At 48.8% G+C, this 15,893-nt stretch overlaps 1 protein-coding gene across 2 annotated transcripts; it reads right to left on the bottom strand.

Annotated features, from left to right (window-relative positions):
- Positions 1–13,842: 13,842 nt before the first annotated feature.
- Positions 13,843–15,654, bottom strand: NEUROG1 (neurogenin 1). Of its 2 annotated transcripts, none has more exons than XM_054079783.1 (2): positions 15,542–15,654; positions 13,843–14,925 (listed from the first exon to the last, which is right to left on the bottom strand). In XM_054079783.1, coding segments are annotated over exons 1-2 (492 nt in total). In that variant the 5' UTR covers positions 15,544–15,654; the 3' UTR covers positions 13,843–14,435. The 2 variants fall into 2 exon arrangements, with proteins under 2 accessions (XP_053935758.1, XP_053935759.1); XM_054079784.1 differs by lacking the exon at positions 15,542–15,654 and adding an exon at positions 15,311–15,451.
- Between the last annotated feature and the right edge of the window lie 239 nt (positions 15,655–15,893).

Below are 15,893 nucleotides of genomic sequence, written 5' to 3'. Positions count from 1 at the left end.
CAGTCCATGGGGTGAGAGGAGAGTGAGTTGGGGTGATGGGTACCCATCTCGGCTGCCCGTGTTTCCTGTAAAGGTTTGTTTAAAGATCAGCAGTTGAAAACTTTTAGAAGAATTTGGCAATCGAAAAAGGGCAGTTCAAGCTTCTGTTGTCGAGGCAGCCCAGAAGCTGTTGAAGAGCTGCTGGAAAAGTCATTGAGCTTTTGTCTAATAACTCCTGTGATAATAATTAGCTCAGCAAAGGCAGATTTTAAAGGGGCTTTAAAATTCTTGTTCAGTGGCTTGAAAGAAGAAAGACAACCAGAGACTCCTCTTATCTGAACATCAATGTGAATCCCACAAAATCCCATTATTCCTCTTTTAGATCAGCAGTTTGATCAGTTCAGCCTTTTCCCTCCCCAAGGCAACAACTTTCCCCCTTTGTGCATGTTTTCCCTTTGAGATCCGAGTGCCTTACCATGCACTCATGTGATGCCACAGAGCCTGATCCCCTTCTACCCTCAACCCTTGCAAGGGGCAGTGAGTTGGTGTCCCCACCATGCCAGCAGGTGTGACAGAAAAGGAACAGGTGGAGGGAGAGAAGAGAAATCTGATTGTAAGAATACTTACATTCACCAGACTTCATTTCTTAACGTAAGAAGAAAGAATCTGTTGCATTTCAAAGCCTGCTGATGCTCTCAGGTTTGCTTTAAAGATGCCAGTGAAGCTTTAGCACCTGAGAGTTAAAGGCAAAACTTGATGGGCTAAGACTCATGTCTTCATCCAGAGCTAGGTCTAGCTACAGCAGAAGGTAAAATTATCCTGAAAATTGGTGATTTTGATGATTTTTTGAGTAAGCTGACCACATAGGAGTGGAAGAAGACATACTGACACCAGCCCAGATCTTGGTCACAGACTTTGCTGTGCTTTGGCTCTGCTGGAGACTTTTCACGGGTTCACTGACATTCAAAGTAGCTCATGGGCAGCTCTAACTCATCCTCCACAGGATTAAGCAGGGAGCTGTGGCCACAGGACCCCTCCACTCTTGTAGTCAGCACATTGGAGAAGCCAGCTCACCAGGACATGTATCTACTGGGAACACCCCAAGTTGGATGCACTTATGAACAAGGACTTACAGGGAGCTGCTGCTCCTTTTGCTATTCCAGGGGATGCTAAGACACCTTTCTCAGGAGAAAAACCATACATCTGCAAAGATCCACAACCACCAAAGTCTCTGCCAGCATGGCCAGGTGCTCTGGTGTAATTCAGCAAGATCTGATGGAAGACAAGGCATGGGAAAAGAGGATGACTCATTTGGGAGAAGGAGACACAACCCTTCGGTAGCTGGTTTTCCTTTTGGCTGACCACCAGCTGAATACACCCTTCCCATACGGATTTTACACCAGAGCCTTATTCTAGTTCAACACAGCTTGGGGCAAGAATTATTGAGGCAAAACAGGTCGTGAAGTGGTTAGAGGAGGGGTGACACTATGCGCTGCTTGACAGCCCTACACGATGTGCCCGGAAAGTCTTTCCAGGCTGGGAACTTGTGCTCCAGATTCCCCAGTGTCTGTAGAGCCCCAGCCAAGCTGCGGTCCTGCTCGCCAAGGAGGCTTCCCGGGTTTAATATCAATGCAATGAACAACAGTTTGGAGCTTAGCAAAGATCCTCCCCCAGCAAGGAATACAAACCTTCCCACAGGCTGGAGCATCTTGCGTTGTAACACTGCAAGAAATGGAGAGTTCAAATACAAACAAACCCCATTTTTCTTTGCAAAATTTTCTCTTTGGAGGGGACTTGAAATGATGTTGAGCTAGAAGCAAGTTTTTCTGGTAAAATATACTAACAAGCTGCTTTGGAGTCTCATAAACTGTGTTGGGTTTTTTAATGGCAAATAATAAAGGAGTCCAATAAACTATTGTTTTTTTAATGGCAATTTTCAAGCGGCTGGAGTAGAGATCAGGAGTTCAGCCTCTTTCCTTGTTCTGTTTGTGGTATATTTGTCTTCATGAAGAGAATGGTAGCAGGGGGATTTATTTTTCTGAATGAATGTCTCTAAGCCCCCCATACCTCCAGGGTTTATAGTAAGGTTGGATCCAATGACAGGAGAGTCAACATTATAAGCCCTTAGAGAGGGCTGAGTGCCTTGTAGATAGTCTCAAGTGGATGCGCTTTCAGCGCGCGGTTACCCTGGCTTACATTAGTGGCTGAAGAGACTTTGTCTGTCCCCGATGCCCTCGGGTGACCCGCGACCCCTGCGACTTCGCTCTGCCGAGATCTGACGCTCGCGTGAGCCCCCGGCCGAGGAAATGGAGAGGCGCATTGTGCCGCGGAGAAAGAGCAACACAAACACGGGGTGTTCTCAAAGGAAACAAAAACCCAGTGGAAAAAAACCTTCCCCAAACTGGCAGTGAGGGACAGCCAGGGAGAAAGCCAGGCACACGTACTGCCAGGCAAAGCCACCCCAAAAAACTCACTGCTGGTGGGGTTTCTGGAGCTCCTTGGCTCCTACTGCTGTGCCGTCTGCTGGCTTTAGGTTTGGCTGAGAGAGCTGTGAGGGGGTGATGGAAAGGAGGCTTCGCTGTGGGCTTTGCATTTCTAACTATAAAAAGAAAAGAGGCTTGTTTCAGGGAGTTCTTAATGTTGTGGTAGCAGTGATCAGTGTGGAGGTTACATGCTGTATGTCCCAAAGGAAAAAAAACAGAGCCAAATCCTACTTGTGCCTCAGGCCAGAAAACGCTGAAACTTCATTTGGCTTTTCAAATGTCAAAAAGGGGCTGGAGCAGCCCAAGTCCCTGCGCCACGGAGGATGCCAAGCCCTGACCTAACCCTCCCCAGGGTGTGCAACCACAAAGGCATGGGTCGGATGGCCAGGCTGGTGCTGTCCCTTCGGCTGGCACTGTCCGGGGGGCTGGAACCCTCTGGGGCAGGGACCGGGAGTAGGGGCAGGTAGGATGGGGCAGGGGTCTACAAGCAAGCTGGGTCACTACCACTGTGGTCATGCACAGCCAGTGCTTCACTTTGAACAGTTCTTAATGCCCAAGAGAGGCCACCCGATCCCGGGGTGGTGGCTTCCTGCGAGGAGGAGCGCTTGTACAAACAGCCACGTCTCCCTGCCCCAGGAGCTTGGGGCTGACCTGGGGTGTTGAGGGTCACCACCCTTGCCCGGCCCTGCCAGTCCTCGAGCCTGTGCCCAGCTGCTGCTTTCCGCCTAACCGAAACAGCGACATCTCCGTACAGCCTGCGGCCGCTGCACAGAGAACCCCAAAGAGGGTGAGATAAATCACAAGCCAGCAGTGATGGCTTTGTGTTCCCACCCCCTCTCTTAAAACCTGGGCTCTCTCCACCTGTGCCCTCCATCCCGACTTGGTTTCAAGCCTTGCTGCTCAGTGTCAGGCTCTGATCTTGCACTTTGCAGCACCTCTGGGATGGCACAAGACACCTCCTCCCTCTTTAAATAGGTGCTACGGTGGGATGTGTGCAGCAGTGGCACTGACCAGGGCAGGGATGGGGAGGAGGTGGTGGCGCAGCGACTTTCCCATCACCTTGGAGAGGTGGGACGTGCCCCATCCCAGCCCACCCAGCGCATCCAAGCCTGGCGCATGCACTGGAACATTTTCCAGATGCCAGGGTGTGTTTAAAGGTTAAAAAGATGAGCGGAAAAGCCCATGTCATGGGTGCCTGAGCTAGCAGGAGAATTCCACCAGCGTGAGGGAGCGCATTGTCCCAAGAGCGGCAGAGTGGATTTGCACGCTTAATTCCCCGCTAAGCATTTTTGGTGGACTCTAATCTGATAAAATCTCCAACGTGCTGATAGCATAACTGTACAGGTAACGATAATGGTGTCTCCCTCATAAAAAGACGGTGGGACTTCCAGCTTCCAGACTGGTGGCCCAAAGGGTTGGGTTGGCCCACCTGGGTTGGTGGCCAGGGCAGAGGGCAGCGCTCGCCATGCGCCACTGGGGCAAGATCAGCCCCTCTGCAGCCCAGGACAGAAGGAGTAGAAGACAACTTTTATCCCACTGTTTTTCCCTGTGATTAATCCATCTAAAGTGCTCCTCTGAGCGTAGCCGAGGGCAATGTAAGAAAGAAGCAGTTTGAGCTTTGTGGTTTTTTTTTTTTTCTCCTGCTTTTTTCCCAACCCCCCCCCCTTCTCCCTTTCCAAGTGTGCTTTACAAACATCCTCTCCACTCGCCCTCTCTATTCGCAAAACCGTCTCCCTCTGCCCACGGCTCCTGATGAAGTCCTTGCAGAGCTCCTCGTCCACCTCCAGCCTTTTCAGCACGTATTCAAATTAACCCTTTTGTCCCATTCACACCCCCTTTTCTTTGGCGGATATTGTGGCTCTGCCAGCCGCGATCCAAGCAGCGCCTATTCTAATGTAATTGCATTCTGGCAGTGCCTTGAGAACCTGATCAAGATCATCCCGCAAATTTAATCCTTCCAAATTACAAAATGTTTACTATCAATCACCTTGATGCAGCTTTATTTCCTGGGCTTTCTTCGAGGAGCTAACGGGACTTGTGCCTTGCCAGAGATGCCCCTCCACGTCTCCAGCTGATCACCTCAATGGGACCAGAGTCAAATGGTCAAGGCCATATGCGTATGAAAGCCCGGGCTGCTCTGCCAGCTATTCTCTCTAGCTCTGCATGGATTTCACACTTTCTATCCTGTTAGACTGCCTACCATTTACTTTTTGAGCTGATTTTTTTCTTTCCTCCCCATTTCTGCATCCCGTGTCATCTGGATTTAATCTAGTTAGCAGATTTTATGCCTAAAATTGCATTGTTAAAGGGAATTGTTTAAATAGGGACCGGCCGAGAACCCTGAAACCCTTGAAACCGGGGTGTCCCCCCGCATACCTCGACTGCTGCAGCCCTGGGAGGGGCGGAGGGAGCCTCGGAGGTGGCTTTTGCTTTCTTGAAAGCATCCATTGCTATTTGGGGCGGAGGGAGGCTCGGAGGTGGCTTTGCTTTCTTGAAAGCATCCCGTGCTGTTTTCAGAAGCACAAACAGATGCAAATGTCTCTGCAAACATTGCACAATGAGATGCAGGGAGAGGACAGCCTTTCAAAATCTCTGAATAGCCCTTCAAAGCAAGTCTAATTAGGGTAAGTAGAGGTAATAGGCCCACTTGCGTTTTTTACACTCGCATTTTTTCCCCCCTCAAAGCCTGCAAGGCTCTTTTTCCCCTATAGCTGTGCTGGGGGGGGGGGGGGGGGGAGGTAGATACCCTCGTTTGTTTGCGCTAACAAATGTAGGGATGGAAAGGAGGGAGCTAAAAGGAGGGGGGGAGAAAAATCAATCATTTGAAAAGTCTTCTCTGCTATTTTTTTTTTGTGTGTGTGGCTTTTCCTGGTGAGATAGATAGCGGCGGGGACAGCAGCATCCCGGCTGGGGCGGGTGCGGGGCTGCAGCAAAGCAGGGGCTGCAGCTCGTGTCATGTGGAACTTCAGTAAGCGAAAAAGAAAAGCAGAAGGTATGGGCTGAATACTTGGGTAAATCAGTAATAGAGCTAAAGGGCATATGCCTGTAGGGAATATGTTGGCATAAAAGAGCTTTAAGAGGGGCCATTCATACTGACAAAGGGAGATTTGAATTGCTGCCTTCACAATAGCATGAAAGGATGGGCTTGGGGTGTTCTGAAACAAAGTGGAAATCATACTGCCCTGAACGGCTCTAATAAGCTTTTAACTATTTTACATTATGGCATTACCTCTTTTTTTTTTTTTTTTTCCCCCCCTTCTTGTGAGCAGAGTGCCAGGCCCACTTAAAAGTGTGATTTATACTTTTTTTTTTGCTTCATGGTAACTTTGGAGGAAAATAGATGGGGACTCAAAGGCAGTAATTCAGCTTTTTCAAGACGAGGAGGGGGAAATGCCATCATTTCTGAAGGTCCCAGAAAGCACACCCGGGCCACCTCGCACAAGCCTGGGCCAGGGATGCTGGCTCATTGCACCTTCCACCCATCCGACAGAACCCCTTTAATTGTGCTCATTAGCAGCCGTGCAATCAAGCAGATATCACTGTTCACTGCCACTTGGGTTACTTCACTGTGCAACTCAGGTGGGCTTCAACCTGTATTCCGAAATAAAATGTAGAAATTGCTTAGCAAAACCCTCACTTTTCACCATTCAGCATCTGCGCCCATGTTTGAGGGTATCTGGGGGGCTGTTGTTCCCACTGAAGCCTGGGAAGGAGGCAGTTGCCTGGCCTGTGTGTTGGGAAACGCACCCTGGCTTTGTGTGTGCTGGGGCTCCCTCCCCGAGCTCCCCCCAGATGGTGCGATCGCACGACTGCACTGTTAAAATAGAGCTCGTATAGACAATTAGCCAATTACTCACTCTGTCATTGCACTTTCTTCTTGTAACTGAGATGCAAACTGGACTATGTCTTCTTTGGTAGCTTCATTCATTGGCAGCATTATTTAATGACACTTTTGTCAGCTTTGGGTCTGCCCAAAGATTTCTGAACGTAGCTTTATGAACCTAGAAAGGGCGCCCCACGGAGTGAAAGCGGACTTTGAACCTACAGACGATGCTAAAGACAATGAATTTCCCAAAGTCAGGGAAAGAAACCCAGAGCATGGCTACTACAGGGCATGTGGCTCAGCCCATCATTGTCAGCAGCGGCGGCTATGGAGAGAATAGGCCGGTAGCCAAAAGGGGTCGAGCATATGGACGCATGGGCCGCTTTCTCTGCTTAAATGTCTCAGAAAAAAAATATTACTACAAGTGCTGCAGGGCCCTTTCTAAGACGGGAGGATTACGTGGTTGGAACAGCCGTCCTGGACCAGTATCTCATCCAAGATCCTTTCTGAGAGTGGCCAAAATGTGTTTCCTGTGCATCAATGGGTGTTTGCCTCAGCCACAGTTCAGCTTCCGTACAGCTGTGCGGAGCTGCAGCCAGCAGGGCTGATGAAGTAGAAACGGGGAGAGAGACAACTACGGTTTTGCTCCTGGCATTTTTCAGGGAAGAACAAAAACTCGCCTACTGCCTAATGAAGGAAACTCCATCCTTCCACATATGTTTCTGTGAAATGGGCTGATGCTTTTATTATCCATAACTTTTGGCACCAAGCATCATTAGCGTCTCTTATTCACCGCTGAAGTTCAGCCCTGTACAGGTGCAAGAACGGCTCCTGAGTTATTGATAAATACACCTTAGAAAGGAAAAGAAGGAGAGGGAGAGAGAGGGAGAGAGGGAGAAAGGAGGGAAGGAAGGAGGGAAGAGGGAAGGAGAGATGGAAGGAGGGAAGGAAGGAGAGAGGGAAGGAAGGAAGGAAGGAAGGAAGGAAGGAAGGAAGGAAGGAAGGAAGGAAGGAAGGAAGGAAGGAAGGAAGGAAGGAAGGAAGGAAGGAATCCAATCTGTCTCTTTCCAGGGGAAGAGTTTCTGTGAGATTTATCTCGTGGCTCCTCCAAACCAGGTTAACACAAAACATGTACTGGACACACGCATCTCAGTCTCGGGTGGGCACAGCTGTCACCACCTTCCCTCAGCTGACTATTCCCTTCCCTGCTTCCCATACAGCTCTGTGCATCTCCCAGCATCCCAACAAGTGCTTCCCGAGAGAGAGGCACAGGTGACAGCCGGGCTGGTGACAACCATAGGTCAGGTAGCCTGGGCCCTCCCTCCCAAGGACCACAGACCTCATTAGCTGCCACTTGATTTATCAAGAGGGCATTATGGCTTTGGAAGCTGACATCTTTTTGGATTGCAAATAGGAGAGGAGGAAACTGTACCCTGTGAAAAGATTGATTAAATACTAATTAACCTCTTTTCTTAGATAATGAAAGCACTTCAGTGAGCTGGATAAACACGATGCGCATCAGTTGCTTTCCTGGCAAAGCAATGGGTAATTGAGAGAGCAATATCCATTACTGATGTTGTGACAGGGAAGGTTTTCCTTTCAGGTTACAAAAGACTTGCTACAGGAGAGATGGTACTCAAATAGGAAGGGAAAAAAAAGCCATATTCTTTTATCTCAGGAATTAAAACCCTTTGGTTTGAATAGTCCTACCAGTGAACTAGAGAAACAATTTGTGCATTTATATCTAGGGAGAGCCAAGTAAAAACATAAAAAACAGATCAGGTTATTTAGGGAAGGGATTGACTCAGCTGCATAAAGTTGCTGCTCTTCAGTGGTGAGGTCTCTAGCTTTACTAGGTTCTGGGCAAAATAATCTATAAATATTGTCTGTTTTCTGTGAATCCCAGACACCAAACTGGAAAATCACATAGACAGAAGAGATGCTTTTCTGGTCCATGTTAAGATTTACGTCCTAAGGCCAAATGCCGTTCTTCCACAAGGAGAGCAGCCTTGCCAAGAAGGACATGCTGTCGCAAAAGGGAATGTTTTCAAAGAGGAGGACTGAAAAAAAAGGAGGAGTGTCTTGCCTAACCTTTACCTGCCACTAGTGATTTTATTCTTTCTGATCCTGCCTTTGAGACTCTCTTCAGTACGTTATCCTGAAGGCCAACAAGGGGAATTCAACATGAATATGACTGCACTGGGAATATTGTCTTCCTCCCTTCAGTTTTTAACATTTGCCTTCTCGGTTTGGCCTCATTCATGTAGATGGAAGTGTCCATAAAGAGCCCCTTAATCTCTTGGTCCCCATGGTAGGGACAGGGACAAACTACTGAGTCCCCTGGGCTATCTGTCCCATTTCCTGCCGCCTTCAAAAGTGGACTAACACCACCTTACCTATGGGATTTTGGGTTTGCATCTTTCATACTTGCAAATGTTGTGCTTCTTCAGGCTTCATCTCAATGGAAACCTGCAAGTTGGAGAATCACCATGATCTGCCAGGTTTGTGCTGAGCTACAGATGCCAAATGCTGCTGTAGACAGTCCTGCTGGAGATACTCCTGGGTATGAGCTTATAAAGATCACTGACATCTGCCATACAGAGAGGAGCAGAACAAGGTATTTGTTTGTAGAACTAAGTCAAATTAACTCCTACAGATGGAACTTAATCCGTTATTTGTGCAACAAACCATTACGGTCCATAATCGCCTTGGATTGCAATTAGACAGCTTTAAATGTTTTCCTAGAAGGCAAGTTTGTGAAATCTTCAGGTTTAAAAAAAGATTATCCTGGAATGTGCAGAATGTAATAATCCAAGAAAGAGACAGTGAAGTCCTGAGGACTCTGCCAAACCCCTGTTTGGGAAATAGAGGCATCGGTCTCCTCACATGTTTCAATTCGCAACTAAGCACATCTCATGGGCATAAAGCAAGAGTGGAAAGGAGGCCGTGCACTGGCACAGGCTGGTCTTTCCCTGAAGCACAACGATCTCCTTGGTGGAAAGCAAAGGATCAGGGGCTGAATAGTACAATTGAATGAATGAGCTTAGAGCAAGGGTGTTAGTGAAACACTCTAAGCAGTTTCTTTTTAGTTACAGCATCCGAAAATCCACTTTCTGAGCTCAGTGTCAATGCTTCCATTGGCACAGTGCACGCAGGACAGTGTATGTGGATCTTTATGCACTCAAAGAATTAAGCTAATGCCTCCTTTAGTAGTCTTGCTACAGCAAGCTGTCACTCTGTGCAGAAGCACGCTGTGCGCCCTGTCCTGCTGACCCTTGCCAAAGTCCTACTGAGAGTGAATGAGTTGTACAGGGAAGGAGCTGAGTGAGAACCATTTCTTGTACCTGCAGAGCTACACACGTGGCACGGAGAAGGGTGGCATCTCTAGCGCAGCATCTCTAGCCCGGCATCTCTAATGTGATAGTTCTCTTTCCTTTTTGAAACATTAGAGATTGTCCAACAGCGAGATGAGTGACACTAACAGATGCTGCTGCAGAGACAGTCAAATAGAGGCAAAAGAGGGAGCCCTGAATAACAACGAGTGCCATGCCATCAGCATTTCCATGCTAACAGAGAAGAGCATTATCCTTTGGGAAGAGTCTATTCGCTCTTGTCTACTGAATCTTAAACTGGACTACTGACAACGGGAAAAAAATCCCCTAATGATAATAGAGGAGCATTTCTCGGCATGCGGAGCCTTGATCTGGCACCAACGATGCCTCACGCGAACTGTTTGCCATCCCTCTTGACAGGACAGAACCCCCAGCAGGGAGGCAAGTAGGGAGGAAAACCCCATTTCCAGGGGGCTCAGCTATTTCACCCCCTCAGCTCAGCCTTACACTTCCCATTGCCCTCGTGATTCATACTGGGTTTGGGTCCCACAGGCCTTTTAAAAAGGATTTGCTACTTCGCGCGGCTCTATGATATCTGTGATATCTTCAGTAGTATCTTTTCATATTGACCATTATTGCCTTTTGGTCCAGGAGAAAGAGAACAAAGGGATTAGTTGATCATAGGCACTATTCCTGGGCTACTGGGCATAAAACTGGTTTTAACAAGTCAGTTAATTTTGAAGTCTATAAAAGTAAAAGTTCAGCAAAAGCATTATTTGGAAGTATTTTACGCAGTATTTTGCCATCTCCGTTCTGTAGCACTCACGTGAAGCATGGTCAGTAAATCTGCTTAGTCATTAACAGCTCTGCTTCTCCAGATGATTTCTTTTTATCGCATATGCCACCAATAAAAAAAAAGCTCCCGAAAATTAGTTCTCACCTGCTTCTGTTCTGGTAATCTCTTCCTACTATACAAATCAGTCTTAATGGAGCATTTGAGCCCCAGAGATCTATAATTATAGTCTTAAATTTCATGTGCTCACAAGTAGTAGAGCAGATTGTATTTTACAGATCATGTACAGAGTAAAATCAAAATTTACAACAGATTGACACCCAATAATGAAAATCCTCAGGATGCTCTTGTTAATAATGAAACCCCAAGCACTGCTTGAGTCTCACCCCAGCAGGGATGACAGCAAGCAGGGCACTGCGTAGCGTTGAAATCACTGAAAATACTTGTTGCCTAAAACCTGTGCAGAATTTTGGATTCACTTTTCAAGCACAGGCAACTCACAGAGACTCTCCAGAGTTTCAAATCAGTTGGGAAAGGCTGGGACAGAGTAGCTCCAGCCCTGTCAGGCTGTGATGGGCCCTGTCCCCAGAGCACATGAGCACCTTGTAGCTGGTAGCTGACTGTTTCCCCGCAGTAAAGCAGAGAGAAAGTAGGATAATCTCAGTTGTGCTTTGAAAAAGTCTGTGCTGGAAGCAGGTTTCGCAGTAAGCAAGGATGCCCTGTCCATGGGGCCATCTCAGACTTTCGCTCCTAACAAAAAAAGGATTTAAATGAGACCTAAGTATTTGCAGAACCTCCTGGCAGAGGGTCCCTAATACTTGCATGCCCCAGAGGTGTTTGTTTGGATCCAGCAAGGATAAAGGCATTCCCAACACCTGTCAGCAGACAAAAAAAATCATAGAATCATAGAGTGCCAGGTTGGAGGGGACCTCAGAGATCATCTGGTCCAACCTTTTAGGTGGTAAAATGCGTATACCTATGTGTAATGTGGTGCCAAAGTTCAAATGCATGTATTTCAGGTATTTCTGAAATTAATGGTCTTGCCACTGGTTTCAACGGGACTGAGATTGGTGCCTGTTTATGGAATTTATGTAGCATGTAACTAACTGATATTTCCAAAGAATTTACCACGGATTTCATCAGCCCTTTTTTTTCTTTCCTCCCCCTGTCCTACTTATGCAAGGAAGTGATTTTAGTGGAATTAGAAAAAGCCACCTGTTTGCAGTCGGGGAAGCCTGTTCCAGCTCCCTGTCACTTCACCAAACTATTCTTTTGATGAAAATAAATACAAACCCACGGTTGTAAATGGGGGTGCAAGTTGGTACTGCAGCCTCTGAATATAGGCATTCCATCTGTCCCGGCGGCAGATTTGTTCAACTATGTCTGAACCTATCACCGCTCGGGGGAAAAACTGTTCTCTGACTCATGTTAATGTATGAATCTAATTGTATCCTCACGCAGTTTGCAGCTTTCATTGCCCATTAGGAACGTTAACATCATACGCTGAGTCCTGGTAGATGTATGGTCTTTATATACTGCATAATGTCCACAGATCTCTGCTCGCAGCTCAGAAAACACAAAAGAATAGAGGATATTTTGAAGTTTTGTGAAGTTTTTTTTTTTTTTCTTTGAGATTGAAGTCCGGTGTCTTGGGACCCAGTGACTTTAGATGACCTTCCGTCTCCATGGACTGTACTAAATTTCAGCCCCTGGAGGCTACTCCATACAAAACCTCCTGGCTTTCAAGGGCAGGTGCAAGCAAAGCTTCACTGCGTCACAGATCAAGACCTGTTACTGCCAGAATTAGATTTCACAAATCTCTTTTATTTAACAGGACATCATTAAGGACCTTGCCTATACTGCTTGCTGGTGCCTTTAATTAATAGAAGTATTATGCTGCTATTAGGATTTCCAAGCAATAATATTTCCTTTTCAGCATTTACCCTTACTGAGAAAGAGCTGGATGTGTATGTGTATAGACAAGTGTATGAAAACTATGTTAGATATACAAAGATTACAGACTCAGGCACTGAAAAGAAGGAAATGCTAACACTGAGGTGTCTGGGTAGTCTTAATTCACCTCCTCTCCTTCTCATTTTTGTGGCAACTGTATGGCCCTATGTAATATTTTTGATCATATATCCACCTGCTTCATTACACAGGAGGGTTACTTTCAGGCACAGATTCTGCCTGTGTGTTGAGCAGCTTCTCAGTATTTTGCCGGATGCTCTCAATGTTTCCGCTCTGCCTTTTTCCCTGCACAGGCTATGGTCACATCCTGAAGACTGAATGCCACCTTGGGCTTTTACAGCAGTCCCGAGCACCTGAGTACTACAAAAGTTCTGCTTAATGAAATAATTAAATTCACTGATGATGCAGGGGGATGGTGGTACCCCAATTTTACAGATGGGAAACTGAGGCATGGGAAAATGGAAGCCAGTTCATTTCACTAACCTCGGGCTGTCCCATTCAAGACGTGTAGGAGCTGACTTATTTAGGTTTGTGCAACACCATGTATCCAAGCATCCTCCTCCTTTCCCCATAAACACTCCGTTAACCTCCCATACAGCTCTGATTCACCAGTGTTTTGGAGACGGCTGGAGAGATATGTCTGAGCTGCCCTGTTCCCTCCATAAAACAGGGCAAAGAGGATAAACCCATTACTTTTAAGCGTCTTTGTACCTAACGTGATATGGGAGTGTTGAGCAGTGCTGAGGACAGGGAGGATGGAGATATGAGGCATAGAAACCCTTCAGCAAGATCAGATTTTGGAGGGGGCAGAGGTCTCCCTCATTGTACACAAAAGCAAGAGGAAAGAAAGTTTGAGGTTTCACAGGAGATTTGGTGGAGGTGAGGGCCCCTCTTGACACCCCCAGTCTCTAGCTGAGAGCCACAGGTGGCCCAGGGCTGGCACCAAGCCTGTGCAATGCACCTCCAGCCACCCTTCCCTTCTCTTTGCATGGGACTAAGCAAGAGCAGCCTTCATCCCACTTTTTGACTTGGGGAAATAGAACAGCCCATGGCAGCCAGGTTGACCCAACACTAAAAGTTTAGGCAAAGAGATCCATACCCTATTCAGGGGTACACGATGCTCTCCTTATCCCAAATCTCCCTACACCTTCCAACTCCCATGGCCCTGAACACCAATGCTGCCGGTTTCGCTGCTCTCTGTCTGCGTATCCTGGATGGATCTCTAATCCCTTCTCTGAGAGCCAGGGGCCAGTCGATGTTTGCCGGTAGCTGCACGTGTCTGTGGCCAGTGTGGTGTGAGAAAACGTGGCTTGGCCTGTGCTTACTGTCTCCTTGGGGCAAAAGCTTCCCTTCCACTGCGGGCTCCTTCCGAGGAGCAAAACACCCTGAGCAGAAGAAACAAATCTCCAGAGCCGCTGCTGAAATTCAGTAAAAACGTTAAAAATTTTATTTACAGGGTAAAGTACAATTTCTTATTAAAAAAAAAAACAACCCCAACAACAACAACCCACTTTGATAAGAGGCATAATAATAGAATAAAGCTCTTTATGTACAAAAATACAATTTTCATATGAATGAACATCTTGAATAAATTAACCCGCTATCTGGCCCCCGTCGCTGAATGCGCCGTGTCTGCTCCTGCTCTAAAGCAAGACCGCCGCGCTGGGGGTCAGCATCTATAATGCATGAGCCCCTCCGCTTGTCCTCGGGGTCCCATCGGGGCGGGTGCTGGGGTCCCCCCCTCCGCCAGGGGCTGAGCAGGAGGGATGCGCTGAGCCCCGCGCTGCGCCCCGCGCCGCATCCGTCCCCCCTTAAGCCTTTTCATGGCATTGTCAGGGCGTTCAAACCAAATTTTCATGCTCGTTTCTCTTCGCTGGAGAGCTACAAATTGTAAAATTGACTTTTCACCTCGTCTGCGGCAGCAAATCTGTCGCTTTTCTTCCCCGTTTTCGGTGGCGGAGGGGAAGAGAGGAGGGGGGATGGGATGAGGGGGGGGGGAAAGTGCAACGGGAGGAGAAATCACCCCCTTTTCCCCTCCGAGGGGGGCGATGCCCTTAGCGGCAAGGAGCGCCGGGGGCCGGCAGCCCGCGGAAGATGCGCAGGGTGTCGGCGGGGGCGTAAGCGCAGTCCTCGGAGGTGGCGGGGCTGCTGGGGCCCGAGGGGGAGGCACAGAGGGAGGGGGCGGCCGGGGATGCGCTGGACAGCCAGGACCCCGCGTCGCTGCCGGGGCTGGGGGGCGGCGGGAGGCTCTGCTCGGCCAGGCGCAGGGTCTCGGACAGAGCCCAGATGTAGTTGTAAGCGAACCGCAGGGTCTCGATCTTGGTGAGCTTGGTGTCGTCGGGGAAGGTGGGCAGGACGCTGCGGAGCTCGTCCAAAGCGGCGTTGAGGTGGTGCATGCGGTTCCGTTCGCGATCGTTGGCTTTCACTCGCCGGCTCCGTTTCAAAGTGTGAAGAAGAGCTTCGGTGCGCGCCCGCGCCCGTCCGCGCCGTCTGCGCCGCTCCCGGGGCTCCGCGGGGCCGCCGCTGCTCGCCTCCCCGGGCATCCTGCGGAGAGAACGGGGACTCCGTCACCGCACAGCCCGGAGGGGGAGAGGGGAGAAGGGAGGGAACGGGGAAGGTGAGAAACGGAGGGGGAGGAACGGGGAGAAAGGGGAGAAAACACAGCTAAAGGAGGGGGGAGGTCCGCGGCATCCTGGGGAGGGAACGGGGACCCCCATCTCTGCACAGCCCGGAGGGGGAAAGGGGAGAGGGGAGGGAAGGGAGAGGGTGAGAAACGGATGGGGAATAACTAGGAGAGAGGGAATAAAACACGACTAAAGGAGGGGTGGAGGTCCGCTCCCATCACTGCGCATCCCGGGTTTGGAAAGGGCAGTGAAGGGGGAAGTTGCGAAACGGATGGGGAATAACGAGGAGAGAGGGAATAAAACACTACTGAAGGAGAGGTGGAGGTCCGCGGGCATCCTGGGGAGGGAACGCGGAGCTCCCATCACTGCGCAGCCCCGGCGGGGAAAGGAGGAGGAGGAGGAGGGAAGGTGCGAAGAAGCTGGGGAATAACGGGGAGGGAGAGGGAGTAAAACAGGAGTAAGGGAGGGGTGGAGGTGTGGGAGAGCTTGGCACGGCGGCACAGCGCCGCGCAGGTGCCGGCATCCCCCGTACTCACATGGAAAGGCACTCCCGGGGATGCAGTTAAGCAATAAACGATATAAAAATAACAGGCAGGAAAAAGCCAAGCTTCCCGCTGCACGGGGGGGAGGAAGGGCTGGCTCCGAGGAGGGATGAGGGGGAAAAAAAAAGGAGAAAAAAAAAAAAAGAAGGGAAAGAAACAAAAAATGAGGGGGTAAAAAAAAAGGAGGGGAAAAAAAAGAGGGGGGAATAAGGAAGGGGAAAAGTAAGGAGGGGAAAAAAAGGAGGGGGAAAAAGGGAGGGGGAAAAAGGGAGAAACAAGAAAAAGGAGGAAAAAATAAAGAGCAGGGGGAAAGGGAGAAAAAATAAAAAGGAGGAAAAATAAAAAC

Source organism: Cuculus canorus, chromosome 14 (assembly GCF_017976375.1).
Source record: "Cuculus canorus isolate bCucCan1 chromosome 14, bCucCan1.pri, whole genome shotgun sequence".
NCBI lineage: Eukaryota > Metazoa > Chordata > Aves > Cuculiformes > Cuculidae > Cuculus > Cuculus canorus.
Note: the sequence above shows the minus strand (reverse complement) of the source record. Positions and strands in the feature narration are given on the sequence as shown.